General features: G+C 42.7%; 2 protein-coding genes and 1 long non-coding RNA gene across 3 annotated transcripts; all 3 read right to left on the bottom strand.

Annotated features, from left to right (window-relative positions):
- Window positions 1–566: 566 nt before the first annotated feature.
- On the bottom strand, window positions 567–9395 carry chaf1b (chromatin assembly factor 1, subunit B). The gene is made up of 14 exons (XM_076040020.1): window positions 9203–9395; window positions 8864–9022; window positions 8022–8154; window positions 7511–7631; window positions 6328–6431; window positions 6144–6240; window positions 5578–5662; window positions 5331–5424; window positions 5172–5241; window positions 5010–5101; window positions 4741–4900; window positions 3369–3962; window positions 1864–1952; window positions 567–1098 (listed from the first exon to the last, which is right to left on the bottom strand). Exons 2-14 carry the CDS (start codon window positions 8987–8989, stop codon window positions 1004–1006), a joined length of 1860 nt encoding a protein of 619 aa, XP_075896135.1. The 5' UTR covers window positions 8990–9022; window positions 9203–9395; the 3' UTR covers window positions 567–1003.
- A 490-nt stretch (window positions 9396–9885) lies between these two features.
- On the bottom strand, window positions 9886–21586 carry morc3a (MORC family CW-type zinc finger 3a). The gene is made up of 19 exons (XM_076039942.1): window positions 21475–21586; window positions 19636–19708; window positions 16865–16997; window positions 16564–16790; window positions 16270–16423; window positions 16031–16175; window positions 15766–15894; window positions 15532–15651; window positions 15330–15427; window positions 15144–15248; window positions 14909–15037; window positions 14751–14822; window positions 14206–14239; window positions 13960–14061; window positions 12737–12845; window positions 12587–12659; window positions 11643–12501; window positions 11379–11494; window positions 9886–11243 (listed from the first exon to the last, which is right to left on the bottom strand). The coding sequence occupies exons 1-19, from the start codon at window positions 21511–21513 to the stop codon at window positions 11114–11116; spliced, it is 2847 nt and encodes a 948-aa protein (XP_075896057.1). The 5' UTR covers window positions 21514–21586; the 3' UTR covers window positions 9886–11113.
- Window positions 18243–18544, bottom strand: LOC142897701 (uncharacterized). Its single transcript, XR_012928479.1, has 2 exons — window positions 18483–18544; window positions 18243–18290 (listed from the first exon to the last, which is right to left on the bottom strand). It is a non-coding gene; the product is annotated as an uncharacterized LOC142897701 (long non-coding RNA).
- Window positions 21587–22055: the final 469 nt, after the last annotated feature.

The raw sequence follows: 22055 nt of genomic DNA, 5'->3' as shown, positions 1-22055 counted from the left end.
CCGAGCATAATGGATGATAATGAATTTCACCAGGTAGGTGATGCGTTTGCAATCGACTGAGCAAATCGAAAATATAGTATTTTGTTTTATCACCCGAAAAAAACATGGGATACACAAACTGTATTTTGACATTGTGTGATCGTAGGTCATTCGCGTCACTTTGAGATGCAATTGTCCAGGCTCCTGCCAGTTTTGGGTGCCAGCACAACTGAGAATGCGCTTCTTTTTCGTGCCTGTATTTCCTGCTTGTTATGCAAGTTTGTTTTAGTCAATTCTTCTTTACTGCTGGTGGTGAAACTTTTGACAGCAATTGTCTTTGCCTTCTTCAACATAAGGCAAATGGATTTACCCCTAACCCCTGCAATAAATTGGCAGCCTATCTGCGGTGTACTCCACCTTGACGCGAAGCTGGCAGGGATAAACTCCAGCACCCAAGCACCCCTGAGCGCACAGTGATCACTCAGGGAGCTTATTGTAAGGCACTTGTCCTATTGAACCACAAATCTCAATGCATTTCAAATGATGTCCTGCTTTAAAATGTCAACAGTCCACCCAGTTAACTTGAACACAGTATGCAAAGTGTTTTATTGAGGGAAAAAAGAGGAGAAAAAAAAACACAAAATCTCATTTTGTTTTGAAAAGGAAGGTTGTCTGTTCTCTCACAGTAGCAAAAACCTTGAAGCACTGAAAACTTTTGAAATATGCAAGACAGAATCTTCTTTTTCCAACCACACTTCTGAATGTGAAACCAAATACAACAGACGAGATACATTTTTGAGGTTAAAAATTCAACACGCAGCGAGAAAAGAAAAGGTTTCTTTATGTCAAGCAGGCTTCCTGCAGTGCCGAACAGGTGAAAAAATACAAGTGCATCTTAATACATTTCAGTTCAATACGAATAACGTTATGGCACTCAGTGATGCTGTACTGAGGTTTCTTTAAACGGCCTCCCTTTGTTGCAAGCACCGTTTTCCACCCAGACGGAAACCCATTCATTTCCAACCTATGCGTCACTGCTCTTTGTTGAGGCTTCGCCAGTCTTGGGGCGTTTCGGCTCTGGCGGCTGGCAGACGGGGTCGGTGGGAGGAGAGGGTCTCTCTGGAGGAGCACAAGCAAAACAGGTCAGTCATGATGAGAATAATATCTTGCCCGCGTGAAGAAAACCTGACCGGCATTTACACATCTGATCGATAAGGTAAGACAAACCCGCCTCCACCCAACCCGACTCGTCTGTGTTTACCGCTCGCCGTTGTGCACAAACCCACCAGAGGTTATGCTTACTGGGCAAGGCTGCTGGCATGTTTACAGAAAGACTTGTATTTCTTGCTCCATCAGTCCAAGTCACATCATTTACACTGGCCAGCATAAGGTGACACGTGACAAGGTCGAGACGGTGTTATGAGATTTCAAGAACATTTTAAGATTGTCAAGATGTCGATGTGAGAGGCGTTGCAAAATGATGGTGTAACAATGAAAAATATGGAGTTGAGGTAATGATGCCATTGATTAAATGGCATATGTTCTTACTCAACACATCCAGATTTATTTTTTCCTAGCGCAGAGTTAGTTATAGAATAAATGACAGTTTCTAGATGATTATTTCCTTAACTCTGTAAGGTTTAAAGAGACAGATAATGAAACAAACACTAAAAAGTGGCTGATTTTTAACCTTGACGTATGGGTAGGAATATTTCTCTAAATAACAAAATCAAAAACCAAGCGAAGGAGTGAAGAACTGATGATGATGGGGGTGGAGGTGGGTGGAGTTTTCTTTCGATTTGCCTATTTCCTCCAACCTAATTGCCGGTGTAACCAACCCAGTTGTGACACTTGCAACATGTTGCAGTACTTCTTCTCACTGACCGTGTTTGGACTTCTCCGAGGAGGAGGGAGTGTTGAAGCGTGAGCCGACCGCCGCAGACCGCAACGCAACCGGCGTCAAGGATACCCTCCTGGAGACACAGAAGAGGTCAAATAAATGAATGAATGAATGAATGAATGAATGAAAGAATAAGATTCTAACGACATTGAGCAAAAAGAAGAGGCGAACAAGGCGAGCAAGAAACGGCAACAGCGGGTGCTCGTCACGACTCCACTCGAGTTGCTGGGACTTCGCTCGCTCAGCCGCTACTTCACTGGTTCGTCTACTCAGAAACTAGAGCAGAGAAATGTTTCCAGTTCCAGATACAGAGCAAGTACAAAAGCACGCGCAGACCTTCCATTGTCTCTCCACGCAGTCTGTCACAGTGATTATTATTTTATAAACAGTGGGGGGTCCAACGAATCCCTCGGACCAGACAGGGCTTTGTTCTCCATAGCAGCACTGAGCACGTGCGTCAGCAACAACAACATGATGATTTTCTGATTTTTCTGCTTTAATATTATTATTTTTTAAAAATATTTTCCCTCAACATTCCTGCGTTTTTACGCAGGCTTCTTGCAAATCTGCCTCTTCAGTTCAGACATAATTAGCTTGCTTAGTTTAATCACGGGGGCGGTCAGGTGGAGCTGGTGTGCTGTGCATACAGCAACTTCGTTTTCCAGTCCAATTCACAGCCTTCACAATAGTTTGCTTATTTCCATGCATTAGCATATGATCTCTGGCGTGAAGCTGCCCCTGCAGAGAGACCCACACCTTGCAGTTCACCTTCCCAGAGCTGGAAATAGTCTCATTATTAGAACTGCGCTGTTTATTCAGGACTTATTTTAATTGTACGACTTTTCAAGGCCAGTGAATAATGCATCTCAGTGCTGGGAGTATAACAACATGTCCATGTCGAACCTCATGACACATCTGACATCTGCTTTGTGTGAACACTGTCAAGTCTAAACAGTTGATTAAATAGTTACAATTAAATTTGTAACTAGGGATGCTAATAATCGATTAATTCATTAATCGTTAGTTGATTGACTTTATTAATTGATAAGCGTCAATATTTCTAAGGGACCTACATTTCACAATGAAAAAATTGTAAGCAACACATTCTTTAACCCTTCAATAATTTAAAAAAAAAAAGTTGTTTTGGGTATATTATGGCCATCACAGTATCTACAGGTGAATTGTTCTTTCCTGCCACTACACTGTTATGATGATATTAACTACACGTGCGAATAATGTTCAATTAATTGCAACTAATTTAATTTAATTGATTAAATTCTTAATCGACAATCAATCGATAATTGATTAATTGTTAAGATCCCTATTTGTAACAAATTAGTGCTACTGTGATTACTAAAATATTCTTTATTTGTCTTTTTTTTTGTTGGTCTCACTGGTAATCTCACTGACAAAACCTGCTTCTCAACAATAAAAACGCGCTGCGCTCACATCCGTATTCGAGTTCCAACACTGCACTCTGGGCGTTTACCTTGGCGTGGGCCCCTTTGGAGTCGTTTTCCCCTGCAGGGTGGTGGAACTGGCACCGTTGAGGATTTTGGGGGTGGAAGGGGTGAGCGGGGTGAGCGGGATGAACGGGGCGGTGCGTGGCGCGGCTGCGGAGGGGGTGGTCGGGGTGAGGGGGGCAACGCGAGGTTGGGGAGTCGAGGGGGCGGCGGCAGCGGCGCTGGTGTGCGCCGCCGGCGGCGGTGTCTGAGGCGCTGCGGCTTTCGGGGCGGCGGGCTTCCCCCAGCCCTCCAGGGTGTTGAGGGTGATCCTGCGTGGCTGAGGCTTGGGCTTGGCGCCGGGTGTGCTCTTCTTCTCCTCCGGGCTGATGACGCAGGGCGGGTCCTTGGCGGCGGCGCCCTGTGGCGTGGCCGCCTGGGCCGGGTGGCCCTGCGTCTGCGTGCCCGGAGACGACGTCCTCGACGCCTTCTTGCCCTTCTTGTCCAAGGCACTGTTGGGGGCGAAGACCTGGAGGACGGGCAGCTCCTTCAGCGGAGTCCCCAGCTCCCCGGGGGAGAAGCACAGGAAGGAGCAGTAGCCGTCCGTGGAGGACACGGCCAGGAAGGAGCCGTCACGAGACCTGCGGAGGAGAGACGGCGTGACGGATTAGTGAACATCTGCTCTCACATGACACGCAGAACCAGAGACATCAGGTGACATTTTCCTGCGTGTCACTCTCTTTCTGTTCCAGCATAATATTTCAATAGTAACTTGACTTAATAGTGCACACATGGAAAATCTAATTTCAACTAAAAAAAAAACTCAAAATAAATAGAATATAAATGAATAAAAATAAAAATCGTATGCCTATTTTTAATTTGCAGCCTTTTGATTTAAATTTCAACAGTAACCTTTTTCCACAGGCTAATAATAATACATTTAAAAATGAAATAACAACAATAAACCAATTAGGTTATGATAATGTCCTTCAATGAATGTCCTGTCCTAATTGAAATATAATGACACTGCGTTCCAAATTAGGCCCAGGGGCCAGAGTTTGACACCAATGCATTAGAGAGTGTCAGACAGACAGACGTACTTTATTGATCCCAAATTGGGAAACTACACAAAGTGACTCAACTTTGACAGACAGTCAAAGTTGGGTGGCTGCATGTTTTATTCCAGTATTTTGAAATGCTACTGATCCATACAGGAAGTGATCGACCAGAGCCATGAACGGAAAAACAGCAGCATCGTCTGAGCAAAGTGAAACGTCACGCCTCACGTCTGTAGGAAAGTTATTTTCAACCATGTAATTTTGAATGTGACTCTCCATCTAACACTTCAACTTCTGAACTTGCGATAACCGCAGCAGACGTCGCCGTCGTTTGCAGCGTCGAAAGGGAGTGTGGGGTTACCAGGTCAGGTCGCTGAGCGTGTGGTAGTGGATGTTGGCCACCAGGCCGAACGGGAGGGCCTGCTGCGTGTCGTACAAGAGGATGGAGTCCTCGGACGCCACGGCGAACACCATGCGGTACGGCAGCTGGAACAGGTTGGGCAGGGGACAGACGGAGCCATCTGTGGAGGTGAGAGCGGGGGCATGATGAGCACAAGAAGGTCAAACAGGTGAAATGTAAGCCCTCCTCCCTCGCCCATCTGCTAACTGCCAGCCAGTTTGTGTCTTTGCCTTCTTCCTTCTTGGTCCTCAGCTCAAAGTAGACTGGGCAGCAGCGGACGGCCAGCGTGGCTTTGGTCGGACACGGCAGGTGTGCAACGGGCCTGAAACACAAAGTCGAGTCAGCGGCGCTCGGACGTTGGCAGCGTGGGCTTTTTTTCCAGACAGAGGTACCTCTTGATGTTCTTTCTGGAAAAGATGTAGGTGGTGTTCATGATGTTCTCTCCGATCTCCACACACCCGGCTGACGGAAGCAAAAGCGAAAAGGAAAGAAGTCGTTCGGTTAGAGGAGCCACCCGGTCTGAAGAGAAGAGTTCACCTTTACGTCTTTACCTGGCGCCAGGAGGAAAGACCCATCCGGCGTGAAAGAGAGACGTCGGAAAAACGACCTCATGTTGTCATCGTGGAACATTCGATACTGCTTCACCTGCGAAGACAGAATTTTAGCTATTTTAACTGTGAAGCTAGTTAGGAAAGAGTTTGTTTTTTTCGTATTCATTATACATTTTTATAGCAAATTTTGAAAAACAAAATAGAATAAAAATAATGGAATTAATTTAACTGTCACATGCAAACAGACCTCTCCTTCTGGTGCTGGCCAAGACGTCATTTTACTGACAGCGTGGGCCTTCTTCTTGGTGTGAGGGTTGTAGACGCGCATCACCCTGAAAGTGGGAACAATACAAGCATTGTGAGTTTGGACTGGCGCTGAGAAGCTCACCAGTTACAGGGGCTGTTCAACAACAGAATGTTTCCAACATTATTGTGATTCATATATTTTCACATAATAGCATGTAAATACTCCTGCGAAAATGGACACTTCAGGACTGAGGTCCAATTTTTCACATCAAAAACAGCCTTGTGTGACATCACAAAGGGCACTGATGCCTCTGACAGGTAAGTGACAACACACCCATCTGCCCTTTGAGACTGCCTAGTTTTTGCTTCTTGTTTTTGTTTTTGTTTTTAGCAACTAAAGCTATTTAGCATACGATGAAGCTAAATAAGATTTTCCAGGAAATATGTGGAGGTTTTTGAATCATCATTTACATCACGCTGCTCCACTGGGGTCCAAGAATGAATATATGAAAATGGATTAAAGAGGAATACAGTTTCAAGTCAGATTGACCCAAGTCTCTTCTCTACCTGTCACAGCTGAGAGTGGCGATATACTGGCCCAGAGGATCCCAGGTCACTCCCTGCACGTAGCTCTTATGGTCATTCAGGATGCACAGGTTCTGTCCTGCACACAAAAAACGGCCGTGTCATACATTACAAATAAACAACAGATGGGTGAGTGAGATTATAAACGACGGCGATAAAAGCAAACCTTTGTTGATGTCCCACATGATGGCCGTGTTGTCGACAGCGCCGGACACCATGAAGTTTCCATCCCGCGTCCAGCAGATGTCATACACGTCCCCTACGTGTCCCCTGAAGACAGATGAAAAGGTAAAACCAAAATACAAAGAAATGACAAGCAAGGATGAAGAGATTAAGACTGAACAATATTGACCTTTAAGCTCAACAAACAAAAACTGTGTAGACGCTAATGCGTTTCACCAGAAAAGTGGCAAAAGGTTAAGAGACTCCAACATTAACAGTCTCGCATGAATGTGGGTGATGATGTTAAATGTTGTACAAGGTTACAATGCAAAGACAATATCACTTGTTTGCACTAAAATACTGACAACGATGCATTACTTTTGCCACAACAAAGTGAACCATTTTTGGGAGATGGAATCAGACACTTTAGCCCCAATTCCACTGCCCAAAAAACGTGTTTTTTTTTGTTGTTTTTTTTAATAATCGGCATTTGGTAGCGGTGGAATCTGCCCACCGAGCCGCGCTGTCCCGCGACAAAACGGGTCAAACGACCCGGGTCAAAATCGGCTCCGATCGGCTCCGCACTAGTCGGCATGCGGTGGAATCTGTAAACCCGGGACAACACCACCTTTTTTACCTGCCGCACGGGGTGACGTTGAGCGTAACGTGCGCTAAATCAGAATATCGCGCCAGTCGCGGCGTATATCAAGCACTGATGCAAAAGTTTTCCATCACGTTCCATCAGCGCTGGATAATTGTTCATTGTCCTCTGGCTGTTTCGCCCGCTGCTCGCGCACAAAATGGACCAGACGCCGAAACAATCGCTGCACGGCGGGAAGCGGCCGCGGAGGTGCGCGCCGCATCAAGTCTGGCGTGAACGACGTCATCGTTCCACTACAGCCAAAAGTGACCAACAACTAAGAACACTGGCCACCGCCGGACTCTTGAATTCTGTAGAACTTCATCATGCGATCTCAGCGCGATGACGTCAGCAGACACGCAGCGGCGAAAGCGGAGGGGGTGCAGCCTGCCGGCGGGGGTGACACCCCGCTGGGTTTGGTGCGTGGAGACGGGACTCAATGCCGATTGCTTCCGCGACGTCCCGCGTCCAAAAACATGGTGTCATCCCGCTAATTTTAGTGGAACAGAGGCTTTTGATATGTTAACTGCTATAGAGCTCAGTGCACCTCAGTGTCTTGACCACAGTCCAGCACTCCTTGTTGAGCTGAGCGTCGTCATCCTCCTGAAATATGTTCGTCTGCTCCGGCTCCTTAGAGTCATTCAGCTTCCACAGCAGGATAACAGCATCTGAACCCAACAGAGATGATAGTAATTCAAATTCTAAAAGTTGGCTTCATAATCAGGGCTGACTGTTTAAGCCATGTTTCCCATCATAAACTTTTTTTTTTCCTGTTTTCTCACAAGTCTATCTTTATTTTTCCCAAATTGCCTCAGATTTTTAGTTTTTGTTTGTTTGTTTTGTTTAATTGATTAGCTTCTCTTGTGAATCGCTCTTGTTATTAGTTATTGCTCCAGCAGTTAACTTGTAGTTGAAACTAAACTGAACTTAGACACACCAATTTTTTCTGTCTTTTCAAATTTTTAAGAAAATTGAAAAGACAGAATTCAAGGGAGTTTTAATTTGATTTGAAAGACTTTTGCACCTTATCTAAAAAAAAAAAAAAAAGAACAACATACCATCTCCTCCGGAGGCGAGCAGCTCTCCATTCGGGCAGAAGCGCACGACGTTGACAGCCTTGGCGTGTCGAGCCAGATTGGACAAAAACTCAACCACCGCCTTCCCTTCGGGGCCCATGTCCACCTGCCACAGCTGCATCCAAATCAGAGTTAATAGAATTTCATCCACACATGTGAAAAGAGCCTCGTACACAGAGCTTTCCTCGAGAAAATGTATTTCAAATGCAAAATGTAGTCTGAACGTAGCAAGAAGGGTATGGCAACATGGTGTTATAGATTTTTAATAGTATTTTGATACAAACATACATTGATATCGCACAGCAGCCACAAATAAATAATTCGATTTTTCAAAATTGTATTTATACCTATCTGCCTATATCTATCTGCTGTGTAGAAAGTTGCAAAGATATATTTATATATAAAAATAAATAAATAAAAATAATAATAATAATAATAATAATAATAATAATAATAATAATAATAATAATAATAAAAAAGCATGAGTCCAAACTTTTGACTGGTAGTGTATGTGATCTTGTGGTGAGATGGAAAGGGGAAAATGTATTTACTGTACAATTTGTTCACAAATCCTATATTGAATATGTCTTTTGACCTGGAAAAGTTGAACAAATAACAAAATAACTAAATTATGACCTTCTCTCATTGCCTCGAAGTGCATTGACGAGCTTGACACACACACACACACTAGTGTTAAAAAATAAAAATAAAAATATTTACGTTAACTATTACGTGGTGAGCAACTCTGCCCCTTACCAAAACAAGATGCACCTACAGAGGACATAGGTTACAGTAAATTATTGTCAGCGTATGTTCGCCCTCACCCTGACTGCTGTGTCCACTCCAGCTGTGGCCAGCCGCTGGATCCGTCCGTCGGGGCTGTGCTGGAAGTCCAGGCTGTAAACCGGTTCCTTGTTGTGCCATGCAATCTCACACGTTACCAACTTCATTTCTTTTTTTCTTTTGCTCGTCAAACACGACCTCTGAGGACGAGAGAGAGTGTGTGCATTTAGCTCTGCAGACAGACAACGCTGACCCGTTTCCTACTATGCAGCGAACGCATATTTAGTTCAAATGAATCGAAGTATGAGAAGCAGAGACTGGCGAGGAGGCCACTTCGTCGGTAAACACTAGCTTAACACAAGCTATTCCAACTCACTTACCTCTTATGTTCCGAAAATCCCAAAGTACACCGCAAGTTCCTCGGCGTCACCTACTATCTAGTGAATCTTAGTAGCATATACATATATATATATATTTTTTTATGAACCGAAAGACAGTTATTTCGACGTGACTAAGGATATGCTCCCTTGTTAATGTTAAAAGCGTTCGGTTGTTTCCCGCGTATGGATCCTTCAAAACTTCCGGTCCGACACTATTTCGTGATTGGATGGAGACGCACCAGAGGGGGCGTTTCCTTTAAGACAGTCACGCCCAACGGTGTCTCTGATTGGCCAATGAAACTCGCGCTCTGTTCATGCTAAGGTTTCAGAGACACTAGACTCTCGTTGTGATACGTCTTCCACCATTTGCGTATGAATGTTTTTTATAAAGACTCGTTCAAAATAAAACCAAGGGCTAAAGCTTTAATAATGAAGAGTTTGAAGGTCTCCTGAAGAAAGAAGGAAACACGTGTTTTATTGTAATATGTTGGGAAGTGAATAAATCACAGAGCACTTTAAAAAAAATATGTATATTTTTAAGTTTTCCGTTAAGGTAGCATAACAGAAACCATGTCATAACTAATGCTAGATTTAATTTGTCTATTTTATATTTTTTTGCAAGAGATTATTATATACTAAACTGTTGTACATAATAAACTGTTTGCAGACTGGGACATCATGCAAATCTTTTCTTCTTAAAAAAGGCCAAATGTGCACAATACAAGACCAAGTCTCGATGTGTCCAAGTTCAGTTTAGTTTAAGTATAAGTAAAACTGCTGGAATAGTAATTAATAACAAGAGCAATTCACAAGAAAAGCTAATCCAAAAACAACAACAACAAACAAACAAACAAAAAACTTAAATCAGAGTCAAGTTGGGAAAAATATAGATATATTTGTAAGAAAACAAATAGAAAAGAAACGTATATTGTGAAACGTGGCTTAAACAATGAGCGCTGATTATGAAAAAAAAAACCAAAACCTTTTGTAAAAGCACACTAGAATGCAAGATGACATGAACAACTGAACAGTAGTAATTAAGACGCAGTTAAGCTTTAAGTCATTTTTTTCATCATTTTTTTCAACAGAATTCTGAACGTGCAGTTTACATTTGATTTACATTAGTACATTAGAATTCAACAAACCAGTTATACTTGTATTCATAAAAAAACGTACTTGTCATTAAAAATACTTAATATATTCATCACTTTGCACCACTTTTTGGTGACATTTTCGGAGATAACAGAATATGCACAGCACTTCTCGTTTTTCCAAATGAGAGCCAAGATTTTTTTTATTTTTAAAACCTATATAAATCCAGTACATTTATTGTCCCAGTTTGGAAGAACTTCAATGGCAATGACACAGGCAAAGTCGAAATGACAGAGGGACAACACCTAAAAAGCTTACTTTAAAAACAAAAAGGTGAAACAAACAAAACATAAGTAAAAACAATTTTACCATAACCATATTTCAGATATAACAATCCACAGAGCAACTTAGGAGGAGGACCGGAGAGCATCAGGATGGGCACATAGGGCACACATGGACATTATACAAAGATGTCTACTGACATGATGTGATGTCATGAATAACATCTACAGAAAACATTTCTTCATTCAACATTTTTTTCTGATACTAAAACATTGATTCCTCTGTCAATCTCTTTCAGGGTTTGGGGCGGATTTAAGTACCATGCAATGCATTATTATGGCAAATTTCTACATACTAGTTAGAGGTACTTTAAAGTAATTAAATGACAATTAAAATGCAAAAATTGATATGGTACAGCAGCGCATCCTCGGTTATGATTATATGCAGCAAAGCTCCCATTGCTCCAAGAACATCTTTATGTCCAAAAAAATCTCTGTAACCCCTATGAATCTACATAAGACCAGTTGGTTTGGCAAACTACAGATTTCCAAGACACTGTTCCAAGATCTCATCAATTACATTGCAGTCATAATTGACTTGGTCCAGTTCCAACGCAGGCACGTGTCTGATCAGGAGGTGCGCCACGTTCTTCCGAAGCTCACGCAAACTTGGCGAAACAGAGAACAGCGGGGAAAAAATAGAGAAAAAAATCAGATCAACGTTGTAGTTTTGCTGATCTGCTCCTTTGATTCAGTTTGTGCATGTGTGTATTAAGTTGATGTGTGCTTTTCAAAAACCCAACCTTTGGGAGAGAGATTCTGCAGGCATCTCAGCCTTCCCTGGACCTGCATGAGGAGACACAGCAGCGCCATTTTGTGCATCCTCGGCCTGCTTCAGCTTGAGCCTGAGCTGTTCACACTGGAAACCAAGAAATTAAAAATTAAATAGGCGCAGGGCTTAAAATATCCAGGTCAACACGGAACTTTACTTTTTCTGTAGGGAAATGTGAAGGGTAAGTTCTGCACGAAAAGCCCGCAAAAAACAAACAGAAAAGTCACTGATGTACCTCTGAGAGAACTTTGTCCCTTTCAATTCTGCATTCATCCACTTCGGTAAGCAGGCCGTCAAACTGCATCGAGGCATTCTCGCCGCCCTCTTCTTGGCATTGGACCTCTCTGGGTTTGCTCTCTGCGGCCGCCTGCAGTGCCTCTTTGTCCTTCAACAACTCATCCACTCGCAGTTGGGCTTTCTCAAACAGGCTCTTGTAGTCAAGCCCCTCCTCTGGGCTAGAACAATGCTGTTCCACGGCGGGCTCGGGCACCGCCTGCGATCTGGCCTGTGCCTCCTGCAGTTGGCTGGTGAGCATTTGGACCTGCTCCTGAAGGGAGTTCCTCTCTTTGGTCAGTTCCTCCACTTGCCCTTGGAGTTGTTGTATCTCAGACACAGAGGGATGGACGCGACTACAGATGCTGGAATGTCTCCGCTCGTCTTCACCATGAGGAAGAGGCGGACAAAGAGGAGGAGGGGCCATTTCCTTTTTGATTCTCTCTTTTTCAAGTATTTGGTGGGGAGAAAAATTAAGGGGCAGATCTATACTCCGCGGTCTGAACATCTGTGCCGCCATCACATCATTTTCAATTTGACTTAGGTTCTCCAGCTTCACTCTGATGTCAGTCTGGGTGGTTGCGTTTTCAACCCCTGCGTTCGACTCTGCAGGGTCACTAGCTGCGTCCTCACTGTCGCCGTGCTCCATTTGCATGCAGATTTGACTTTCCTTTTTCTCTTCCTCCTGTTTGTTAATATCTGAGTCTGGCCCTTGTGGATTCACATCAGCGGCCTTCTCTGGTACAGAAGCCTCTGGACAAGCCACAACTTTAGGTTTTTTGCTTGATGTCAGTGTTTTGTCTGTCTGCGGTCTTTTCAGCCTGAAAAGCGCACGCACGGTTCAGAATACGTTTGTTGGGACCAGGGAAAATACTGTCTAGGATCGACAACAACACCAAAACTTACCCATGCGGAGGTGTTGCCAGTGAGCGGATGTCGGTAATGACAGGAAAAAAATCCTCACTGCCTGGGCGACAAACTACAAAAACAGACATTTTTAAAACATCTTTTTAAGAATTTTTTTTGAATGATTTTCTATTTCCCAAATCGTCTTACCGGCATTTAAAGCAGGTGACAAAACAGAACCGGGAGATCCGCCACTGATCGTTTCCTTTTCCACCAGTTTGGTGGCGTTTGTTGTGGGAGTTCTTGGGGAAATGACAGGCTGTGAACAAAAAGCCACGGATCATGTCATTGACAGACAAACGGCTTAAAATTTGTACTTGATACTAAAATCCCACCACATCCACTAATGCTGACGTATTTGTCACAACTTATGGTAATTTAACAAACACTCTGATTTAGGGGTCGCTTACATGGAGACAGATTTTTTAGAAACTGCATATTTTCGAAACTGCACTCGAAAAAAAAACCATGTGTACACGAAGCTGTATTCAAAAAAATTCCCGTTTACACAGATACGTGTACGACTGAACACGATGTAGTACTTATGCCAGGCCTGGTGTGGCACCGTAGGTTTACTCCCTGAAGGCAAAAGAAGAACACCTGAAGCATGCCGTGTTTAACGAAGAGCATTGGCACCACAGAGAACAGAAAGAAAGATCGCTGGTGAAAAGATGGTGTTGATTAACGACAGAGTTGAACTTCTGCTTTGAGTTACTTAAAAACACAAAGCCTTAAATGCTTCATGTTAAGGTTGACTGGGAGTCGGGCCAGTAAAAGTTTGCTAACTTTTTTTGTCATCTAGGTTTCCTGCCTCAATATCCCAGTCTGCCCGACCCAAAAGAAAATCAATAAAAAGTAAAACAGGAAGTTTACAAATCGCTTTCATTGTGTTTATGTTCACTATGCACATAATCCACAATCGATCCACGAGCACCATGTGTTATTGTTCAGTATTGTTTGCGCTTTGTTGTAGTGGAAGTTAATGGGAAGACTGCGGGCTGGTCATTAGTAGCAGGAAGTCCGTTGCTCGACGTGGTTGTTGTGAGTGGTCGTCTGCACCTCACGGCCGCTCAGGATGCAGGGGGGGGGTTTAGGGCTGTGACATCAGCGTTTCCAAAAAAGATGGGTTTCGGCGTTTACAAGAATCCAGGCAAGGCGGTGTTAAAAAACATAAATTAAAAAAATCCACCCTGAGGAGCATTTTCGAAAAAGTGCGGTTTCAGTCTGCGCGGTTTCAGTCTGCGCGGTTACAGCGAAAACGCCAGCTTCGGGTAAACGCAAGGCCGAACCGCATAAATATTTGTGCGTTTTCAGAGAAACCGTATTCGTGTAAACGGCCCCTTAGTGTTTGCTCTTTGCCCAACAAGTAACACCTTTTCAAACAGCTTCTTTCTCAGACTGCTGTAGTGCCTGTCCAAAGTCTTGTTTGCCTCAGCAACTTTTTGAAATACCTGCTCGAAATTATTTGGTTCTTCCTGGAGATAAAAGTCAGAGAAGAGCAAGTGTTAAAACTCAAAATAAATAAATGTATGAAAACAAAAAAATGTGAAATAGGCAATTACCGACAGCGAAAAAAAACTGAAACAAAAGGTGCAATTATGGCAGACATAGATTTTTACCGTTTCTTGTTTCTTCTTTTTACTTTTCTTTTGTCTGAAGAAGTAAATCAAACAGATGTTGAGTTTTGTGTACAATGCACAGTTAACAGATATAGGGACCAGACCCACAAAGAATAGAGCGCAGCGGTAAATTATGGTGCATTTTGCGGCGACGTTGCGCCCTAGATTGTTCGATTTTGTAATGTTGGTGCAAACCTCAATCATCAGATGTTGAATTTCCAACGAAATGGAATTCTTTACTTTTGTTGCTGTTGACGTCGGTCAAACTGCGTGCGGACATGAGTGCAAAGTATTTTTGTGGATCAGGCGCTGCTTCGCAGGAGACTTGTTTGGCATAGAAGAGGATGTCATTTAGACTAATTTAAATAAATTCAAATAAGTCTGGTGCGGCCCTGCTGCTACCTGCACCTCGCCACTTTTCAACTTTACATGCTCTCTGTGGATACGACGCAGTGGTGCATAAGCCGGGCAATCGCTTTGTGGATCTGGCCCTAAATATTCAACTTGGCTTGAACTTGAGCAAAAGTCAATAAGGGCAGACTCACTGTTGTTTGTAGGTCTTGTGGTAAGGCTGCTCATCCTCTAAATCTTCAGGCTCTTCCTCAACCTCACATTTTCTGTAAGTGCAAGTCAGACAAATGGCATTACTGTCTGTGTGTCATCCTCTCACATGATAATGCTTGCAGCAGTGCTTTCTATTTACCTGAACTGAGGATCTGGGTTCAAATGGCAGTACCACTTATCTGGTAGTTTCTTACTGTCAACACCATCAGGGAGTTTGCGCCATTTCTGACAGCTGTCACAGTGTACCCAGGTCTGGTCTGGTCTTTCTCTGAAGACATTCCAGGACAGGAATCAGAGCAGCTACATATCAAACATGTTAAAGTAGAAATCTAGCAATCAGATGTTGTGTATGTAAAAAAAAAAAGAAGACAAACATGGTCTCTTCAACGGGTTTGCTGTTTGGATTTTCGTTCTTTTTCTTGTACCGGATTTCTTCCCAGTATTCCTCCAGTTTAACCCCTATATTGTTCATTGTTCTCCTGCGGAAATAATGAATTTCATGAGGCATTTGTTTAGATACAATAATCACACTGGTGTAAATTAAACCTGGATGCTATTACCTGTACTTATCTGACTCTAGAAAATCTTGCTTGTTGTGTGTAGGATCAAGAAAGTCACACTCAATGACTGCAATGACACCAACACCTTTGCTGACGGCCTGTACAAGACAAAAGACTCGTAAAAACACTGGCAGGAGAAGTTTAGAAGATGCTGCGTTTGGAAGTGCAGTCAATGAAGCCACTTGCCAGCATGGCATCTTACCCGAAGCTGGCAGCCCACACGTTCATAGGCTTTGATGAGACGATTCTTGTGGTACATCATGACACCATATTGCTCTTTACTTCTGGTGTTGTAACCAAAAGTGATGGGTACAGGCTTTTTCTGCTCCAATGGTTGAGGAGAGTAAATGTCAGGATGGACCCAAGTTTAAAAACAGAAAAAAGACAAATGACAATACAATTGTTTAGCTGAGGGAGACCACCAGTGATAGGATACAAGGAAAAGAGGTTTGTAATTGTCTTTTCTGGTGTGGGCCAGACTCTTAGCGATGAGCTCAGATTTCACATTTTGGCCACGGATGATGATCTGCATGCGAGGTTTCAAATAAAGAATCCTGCAATATGCCTGCAAAGCAAAAAAGGAGATCATGAGACGGTGAAGAGGAGTTCATAAAAGTGGAAACATGGAGACATAAAACAAAACCTTGGCATCATAAAACACCTAAGGAGAATTTGAACACACAAGCATTGCAGTTTCCTACCCGCAGTGAGTGAACCATGTCAGGGACGTTTGATTTGACCGCCGGAGATTGAGAATTGTCATTTGTGTCCCCATGGACATCTCGCAGAAGTCTGATGTCATATCGATCCGTCTCAAAATCAAACTCTGAGGTCCCAACAGATGGACTAGATAGAGTAAAAAACAAAGAAAAACTTTGTGAAAAAACTACTTCAAACAACAAATGCAACAACTGCTGCTGGGAGTGGAGAGTGGACGGACCTGCGGAGATTCCAGATGATGATCCGTGTGCCGGTGTTCTTTCCAGGAAGGAAAGTGATGGCGTCTATTTCAGCAAGCAGCTCTTCCTGCGTCTTAAAAAGAGAATAGCGCAGAATGTCCTGCAGACTGACTTTGTCCTCGTCACTTACGGTAAGTGAAGTTGAGGTTAAGGACTGCTTGAATTAAAAATATGAGCAAAAATAAAAGGCAGCATCATAGTAACATATCTAAACCTTTTACATGTATGCTTTTTATCTGCACACGCTGTGCTATTCCACTGTCTGTAAAGGATATATTTATTAGATCCACTTTTTTCAAAACAGACAATAGGTACGACTATTTGCTCGGTCTGAATCTCCTGCAGGTACGTCTGTGAAAGCATCCCAACGCAGCGAACACTCTTGGACCTGGAGAAGACGATAGCGTCTTTGCCAAGACGCATCGATCCAGACTTGAAACCATTGCCATACATGCCAATGGGTGCCTTGCCAGCCTTGGCCACCTTATCACTGTAACCAAAGCTTGAGGAGAGAAAAAGAATTCCCTTGTGAACATGTCAATCACAGTACTGTCTATTGTGTGGGGGCGTGGCTACCTGAGCATCTTGTGCATCGTATCATAGTCCATTCCGTTTCCATTATCCATAAAGGTGAGGCACTCCTCGTTTTTGATCACAGTCTGATCAATCCAGAACTGCTTGGCATTGACATCAGGATCGTAGGCATTGTCTGGCAAAAGACACACGTTTTAACAACATTTTGACCAAAGCAATTCAGCCACTGATATGCATTACACAATGAAAGCAGCAGCAAGCTGTGTGAGTACTAGATACCCAAACCTGTCAAAATTTGATGACATCACATAAATGTAATCATAAAAAAAACCCAAAGAAAACCATAAAAATAAAGTTACATAATATGTAGGTTGAGTACATATGTGATATGAAGGTCAAGGGGTTAGGAAAGGGTTTGTATGCAGCTCCACACAACACATGATATATTTCTTGTGATCATCCCCATACAAACATTTCTCCATGTGACCATTAACCCTATTTATTCTGACGCAGTTGTGAGGAACCTTTCAACAGACAGGGAAGCCTGGGGCCCGTTGCACAAAACTAGGATAAGGGATTAAGCTGGGATATGTTGGAACTTATCCGTGACCAGGCTAAATTCCAGGATCTATTTAATCTCACCCTGTATTTCAGTAAACAATCACCACCAACGGAAACCAATAGTTATTCCACTCAACACTGCACATTGTTATCACATTCAACTAGACTCACTGGCATTATTTCAACGTTTGGAATAATTTAATTATATTATTTCAACTTTTGGAATCATTTCATTTCAATCATTATAGAGAAATTAGTTGAGATAATGTTGCAATCATTTGATAATTTGTTACATAATTTATACTTTACCACGCATCATATATAAAAATACACATCCCATATAAACATGTATACACATCAAAGAGTAACATAAGGTTCTTTTTGTGACAGTTGACGGTCCTGTTACTATGCCTCCAATTGATCATGCACCCTGGCTACTTGGCCAAATGGTTAGTGCGCATGACTATCACCTGGGAGTCTGGGGTTTGAAGCCTGCCCAGGCCCTTTGCGTCTTGCCACATTTATTGAGGTTTCTATTTACACCTCACAAGCTGCAAATCGTTCGTTTATTATCACTGGACTTTTTTTTTCAAATCAATGTCATTGTGATATCTACTACCTTAAAGAATAGATATTTCAACTGTTCCCTCTTCTCACTTTTTATTAACAAAAAGTGTTTTAATATTTCTGAGAAGTTGAATTTCATGGTACATTAAGTGGATTTTTTCTAACCTTATGAATGATGCCTGAGTTTCAACTTCCAACCAATCACTGCACCAAGGTAGGATTACAGATAAAAAAAAACGTTCATCTCTTTTTAGGTCCAAAGGTGCATGTATGAAACAAACAGACACCATCATAATTCAATTGACCTTTATTTCCTTTAAGATGTGTCATGTTCTTGGAGCTGGGAGAGGAAAGTAGAAGTAGTATTACATTTTTGTTCCAGTCAGCATACAGTGTGCATTGAAAGCGTGACTCAGCTCGAATTCAAGTTTTTTTTGTTGTTGTTGTTTTTTTTTCTCTCCATTTCAAGGTTGAGTTTTCTTATTGTTTTCCTTTTTATTTCGGACTCTTATAAAATGTCTGCAGTCTTGACCTTCTTGTATTGTATGCCCAAATCAGCCAGTTGTATTTGCTGCTGTAGATGTTGGGCATACACGTCTGATAACTTATGAGTTCTGTTAACCCGTGACAATTAGCACAGTGGGAATTTTGCATAATGGGAATTTCCTTCCATCAATTCCCACTATGTTGCGAGGATGGCTCTCTCCATACACAGCATCTGAGTCCAAATTAAATTTTGTGTGGGCACCAAATGATGCTAAAACAAAAGGTGAGCAGGCACCTTCTGCATACAATGTACACTTGTGTATCTTAAATATTAGTTAGGGTTACCATTTTGCAGAATGTTCTTGTATTTTATCGCGGAACTATTTTTTAAGCTAAAACGGACATTCAGTTGAAGTCGTCGATTTATTAAAATTGTTAGGGTTTTTGTTCATTTACGCAATTTCACTCACATCTGCAATAAATTACGCCTACAATTTCAACTGGTTCGAAATCGAAGTACGACTTCATTTTCGGATATGATTATTATTATTAACTGTTATGATCGTAATTGCAATTGTTCCAGCGGAGGAGCAAGTTGTATTTGTGCACTTCCTACACATTCAGACGGTCTGCGATACTTTGCCACGCTTTTCTCTCTGTTTTAACGCTGCGGTGGTGTTGCCTTTCTTCTGTATTTCTTCTTTTACTTCCTCATAAGCCTCCATGAGGATTTCCGCCTCGGATGGGAAAAGGACGCCGCTCTCGTTGTCATGGCGAATCCTTGATTCTGAGCTCGATAACGGGGGTCTATCTGAGGAAGCCGCGTGCGCGCACTTATCCAGGATAGGGTTCACCTGGCTTGATGAATCCGTGTGCTCTCATCCTGGATGTGTTTTAGTGAAACCGCTTAAGCCTGGGCACACGTGTTGTGAATTGGTTGAGCGCGGCTTACTTACTCATCTCGGATGACGGAATCCTACTTTCGTGCAACGGCCCCTGGACTGTCCACTGGACTCCATCCAGGAGCAAATATTACTCTATAAATATTTATTTTTAATTAATATAATTTTCCTTCTCTTTGCACTATATTGTTGCTGTAGATATGCAAATTTCCCCACTGTTGGATTAATAAAGGCAAACAAGGACATGCGCAAACACGACATGTTATGCAATCACAACACAACACAATTATGACTCACCTATGAGTTCAGCGATGGCGCCGAACGGCCAGGTGTGGCTGGTGGAATTGGAGTGGAGGAACTTGGGATTAAGCTGCGTGCGAGGAAAAGCGAAAACAAGTCGTTATGACGTTCGCTGGTTTTGTTTTTAGATATGAAAAGACGTTGACCGAATAACGTAAGGACAATAACACATAACATTATTGGAAACTCAACCACTTCTCAAGATGCTGCAGATGGGGAAAACCATCTACCGCCATTAGACCAGCACAGCTCCTGAACCCCCACGGCACGTAAGGGCAGTGAAGATTGTGATAAGCGTGAAGATTGACACTGGGGCCAAATGCAACGTAATATCCAGGGCGCTGCAACAGCACACTGATCCTACTGCTCACATCAATCTCAACAAGAAAGCATATCTCGTCGCCTATGGGGGGGGGGGGTTGCATAATTCAGAACTCTTGGAGCAGCAGACGTGAACTTCACTTGTGGTTTGCTGAGACAACACATCTACAGAAAGAGTTACCTAACTTACAAGACGGCCATTGTTGGAATCATATATTTAGTGTAGATGTTTGTGTTGAATAATATAATTAGTTTAGATGTTTGTTTATAATAACATGATTATTAATATAGAACTGTTTAAATCATTTGGCTGACCTACTCATAGGAAAAAGGCATTGTTGCAGGAGTCACACAAAGAGCTCAAGAAAGAACAAAGGGAAGAACATCCCTCACAAACTGGTGACCCTGGGGGACCAGAGGATGGACAGAGAGCTAGCTGACTTTGCAACCATCATAAAACCTTATAGCCCGGTCATTTACAGGGGGGAGAGCTCATGATCCATCGGAGGCACGGGGGAGAGGAACCTGTGACCTCAGGCATGTCGTGCACTGTATTATTTCAACAGGTCACGCTGGAACCAATGTTGGATCATTATAAGGACTTGTTTGCTGTTGCAATCAGTAAACAGAGACTTGGATCAAATGCTGCCTCAACATTCAATGAGGCTGGGGTCTGGAGACCAGGCAGCCAGTCAGAGGAGGACAACATCTGGGAGCATCTGCATGTTTTCTTTTGGATAAAAGGACTGGGTCAAGGGACAGATAGCAGTCAGACTTCATGCCCTGACAATACTTTGTTGTTGCTAGGGTTTTGAACTCGGCCCAGAGCTCTGTATATTTGTATCCTGAATTGTTTATTTACTAAAGATATATTTAAATTGGCATTCTTCTCCTGAGACTTCATTCAACGAACACGCGGATCAGCAGCACGACACAAGGAAATTCTCTAATCCAACACCATGCATTGCACTGTTTGCAACTCGTACAGTGCGAACACAGCAGTAAGTTCAACATAGGCTTTGCTTGTGGGCTTTACATAAGAAGACCCTCAACTTACAAAAGGGTAAACGGTGAAAGTTTCGTGAGATCATGCAAAAAGCTAAAACAAATATAGAAAATGTACTGGAAAAAATATTTAAAAAAAACAAATACAAAAAATAAACTGAAAAAATATTAAAAATAAATACAGAAAATGCACCGGAAAAAATGTGAAAACTTATGAAACAGTCTTGACTCAGAGTTTGTTTATCATTTGTTGTCACGCCTACCGGATTGGGGCCAAACCGTAACCGTGCAAGTGTAACGTGAAAAGCCGCGCTATTGGCCATGTCAAAGGGGGGGAGGGGGACAGATACAACGCGCCGAAAATTAATTTGAACGACAAACAACAAGCTTAGGGTAGCTTGGGGAAAGGGCGCGTAAGTGTTCGCGTCAGGCAAAAACACTGCGTCATAGAACCGAAACCGATCAATTAAATAAGCAAGTAAATAAAATCGACAATTCGAGGCAACTTACCGTGCTGACTGGAATCCCAGCCGGAGCCTGCCTCGCCATCTTGTACAATTTGTCAAAAGCAGCGGGTGTGTCATGACACAGCGCCGCGCTGGGAAACGAAACCTAAACCAAAGCGAGGAAGAGAGAGAGAGAGAGAGAGAGAGAGAGAGAGAGAGAGAGAGAGAGAGAGAGAGAGAGAGCTATCAGACTCTGATAATCAGAGTGGAGTGATAGCAGTGATCCCGCCACTGCCCAATACGGTCATTTTCTCCAACCCAGACATTAGGGCTATTCTGCCATATTTCCTCCTTATGAATAAATGAACACATTTCAGGACCCCTGTATTGTGTTATGGTGGCATGTCAGGTAAGAAACATTTGTTCGGCTCCAACTCAGAGGTGCCAAACCCAAAGGTCAAGTAATGGTCTGACACTTACAGGTAATCAGATTAGTTTTATTACTTAAGCCCGATTGAACATGATAAATCTGATGTTCTGCAGAAGTTAATCGGGATCATAACAAACCAACAAACCAACAACCCTGCGAGTGTTTGTACAATGCTGTGTTTCGGCAAATCTGCATTAAAAAAAAATGTTTGGCTA

This window comes from Nelusetta ayraudi, unplaced genomic scaffold (assembly GCF_046127955.1).
Source record: "Nelusetta ayraudi isolate G7.1 ecotype Tasmania unplaced genomic scaffold, CSIRO-AGI_Nayr_v1 ptg000060l, whole genome shotgun sequence".
NCBI classification, from domain to species: Eukaryota; Metazoa; Chordata; class Actinopteri; order Tetraodontiformes; family Monacanthidae; genus Nelusetta; species Nelusetta ayraudi.
Note: the sequence above shows the minus strand (reverse complement) of the source record. Positions and strands in the feature narration are given on the sequence as shown.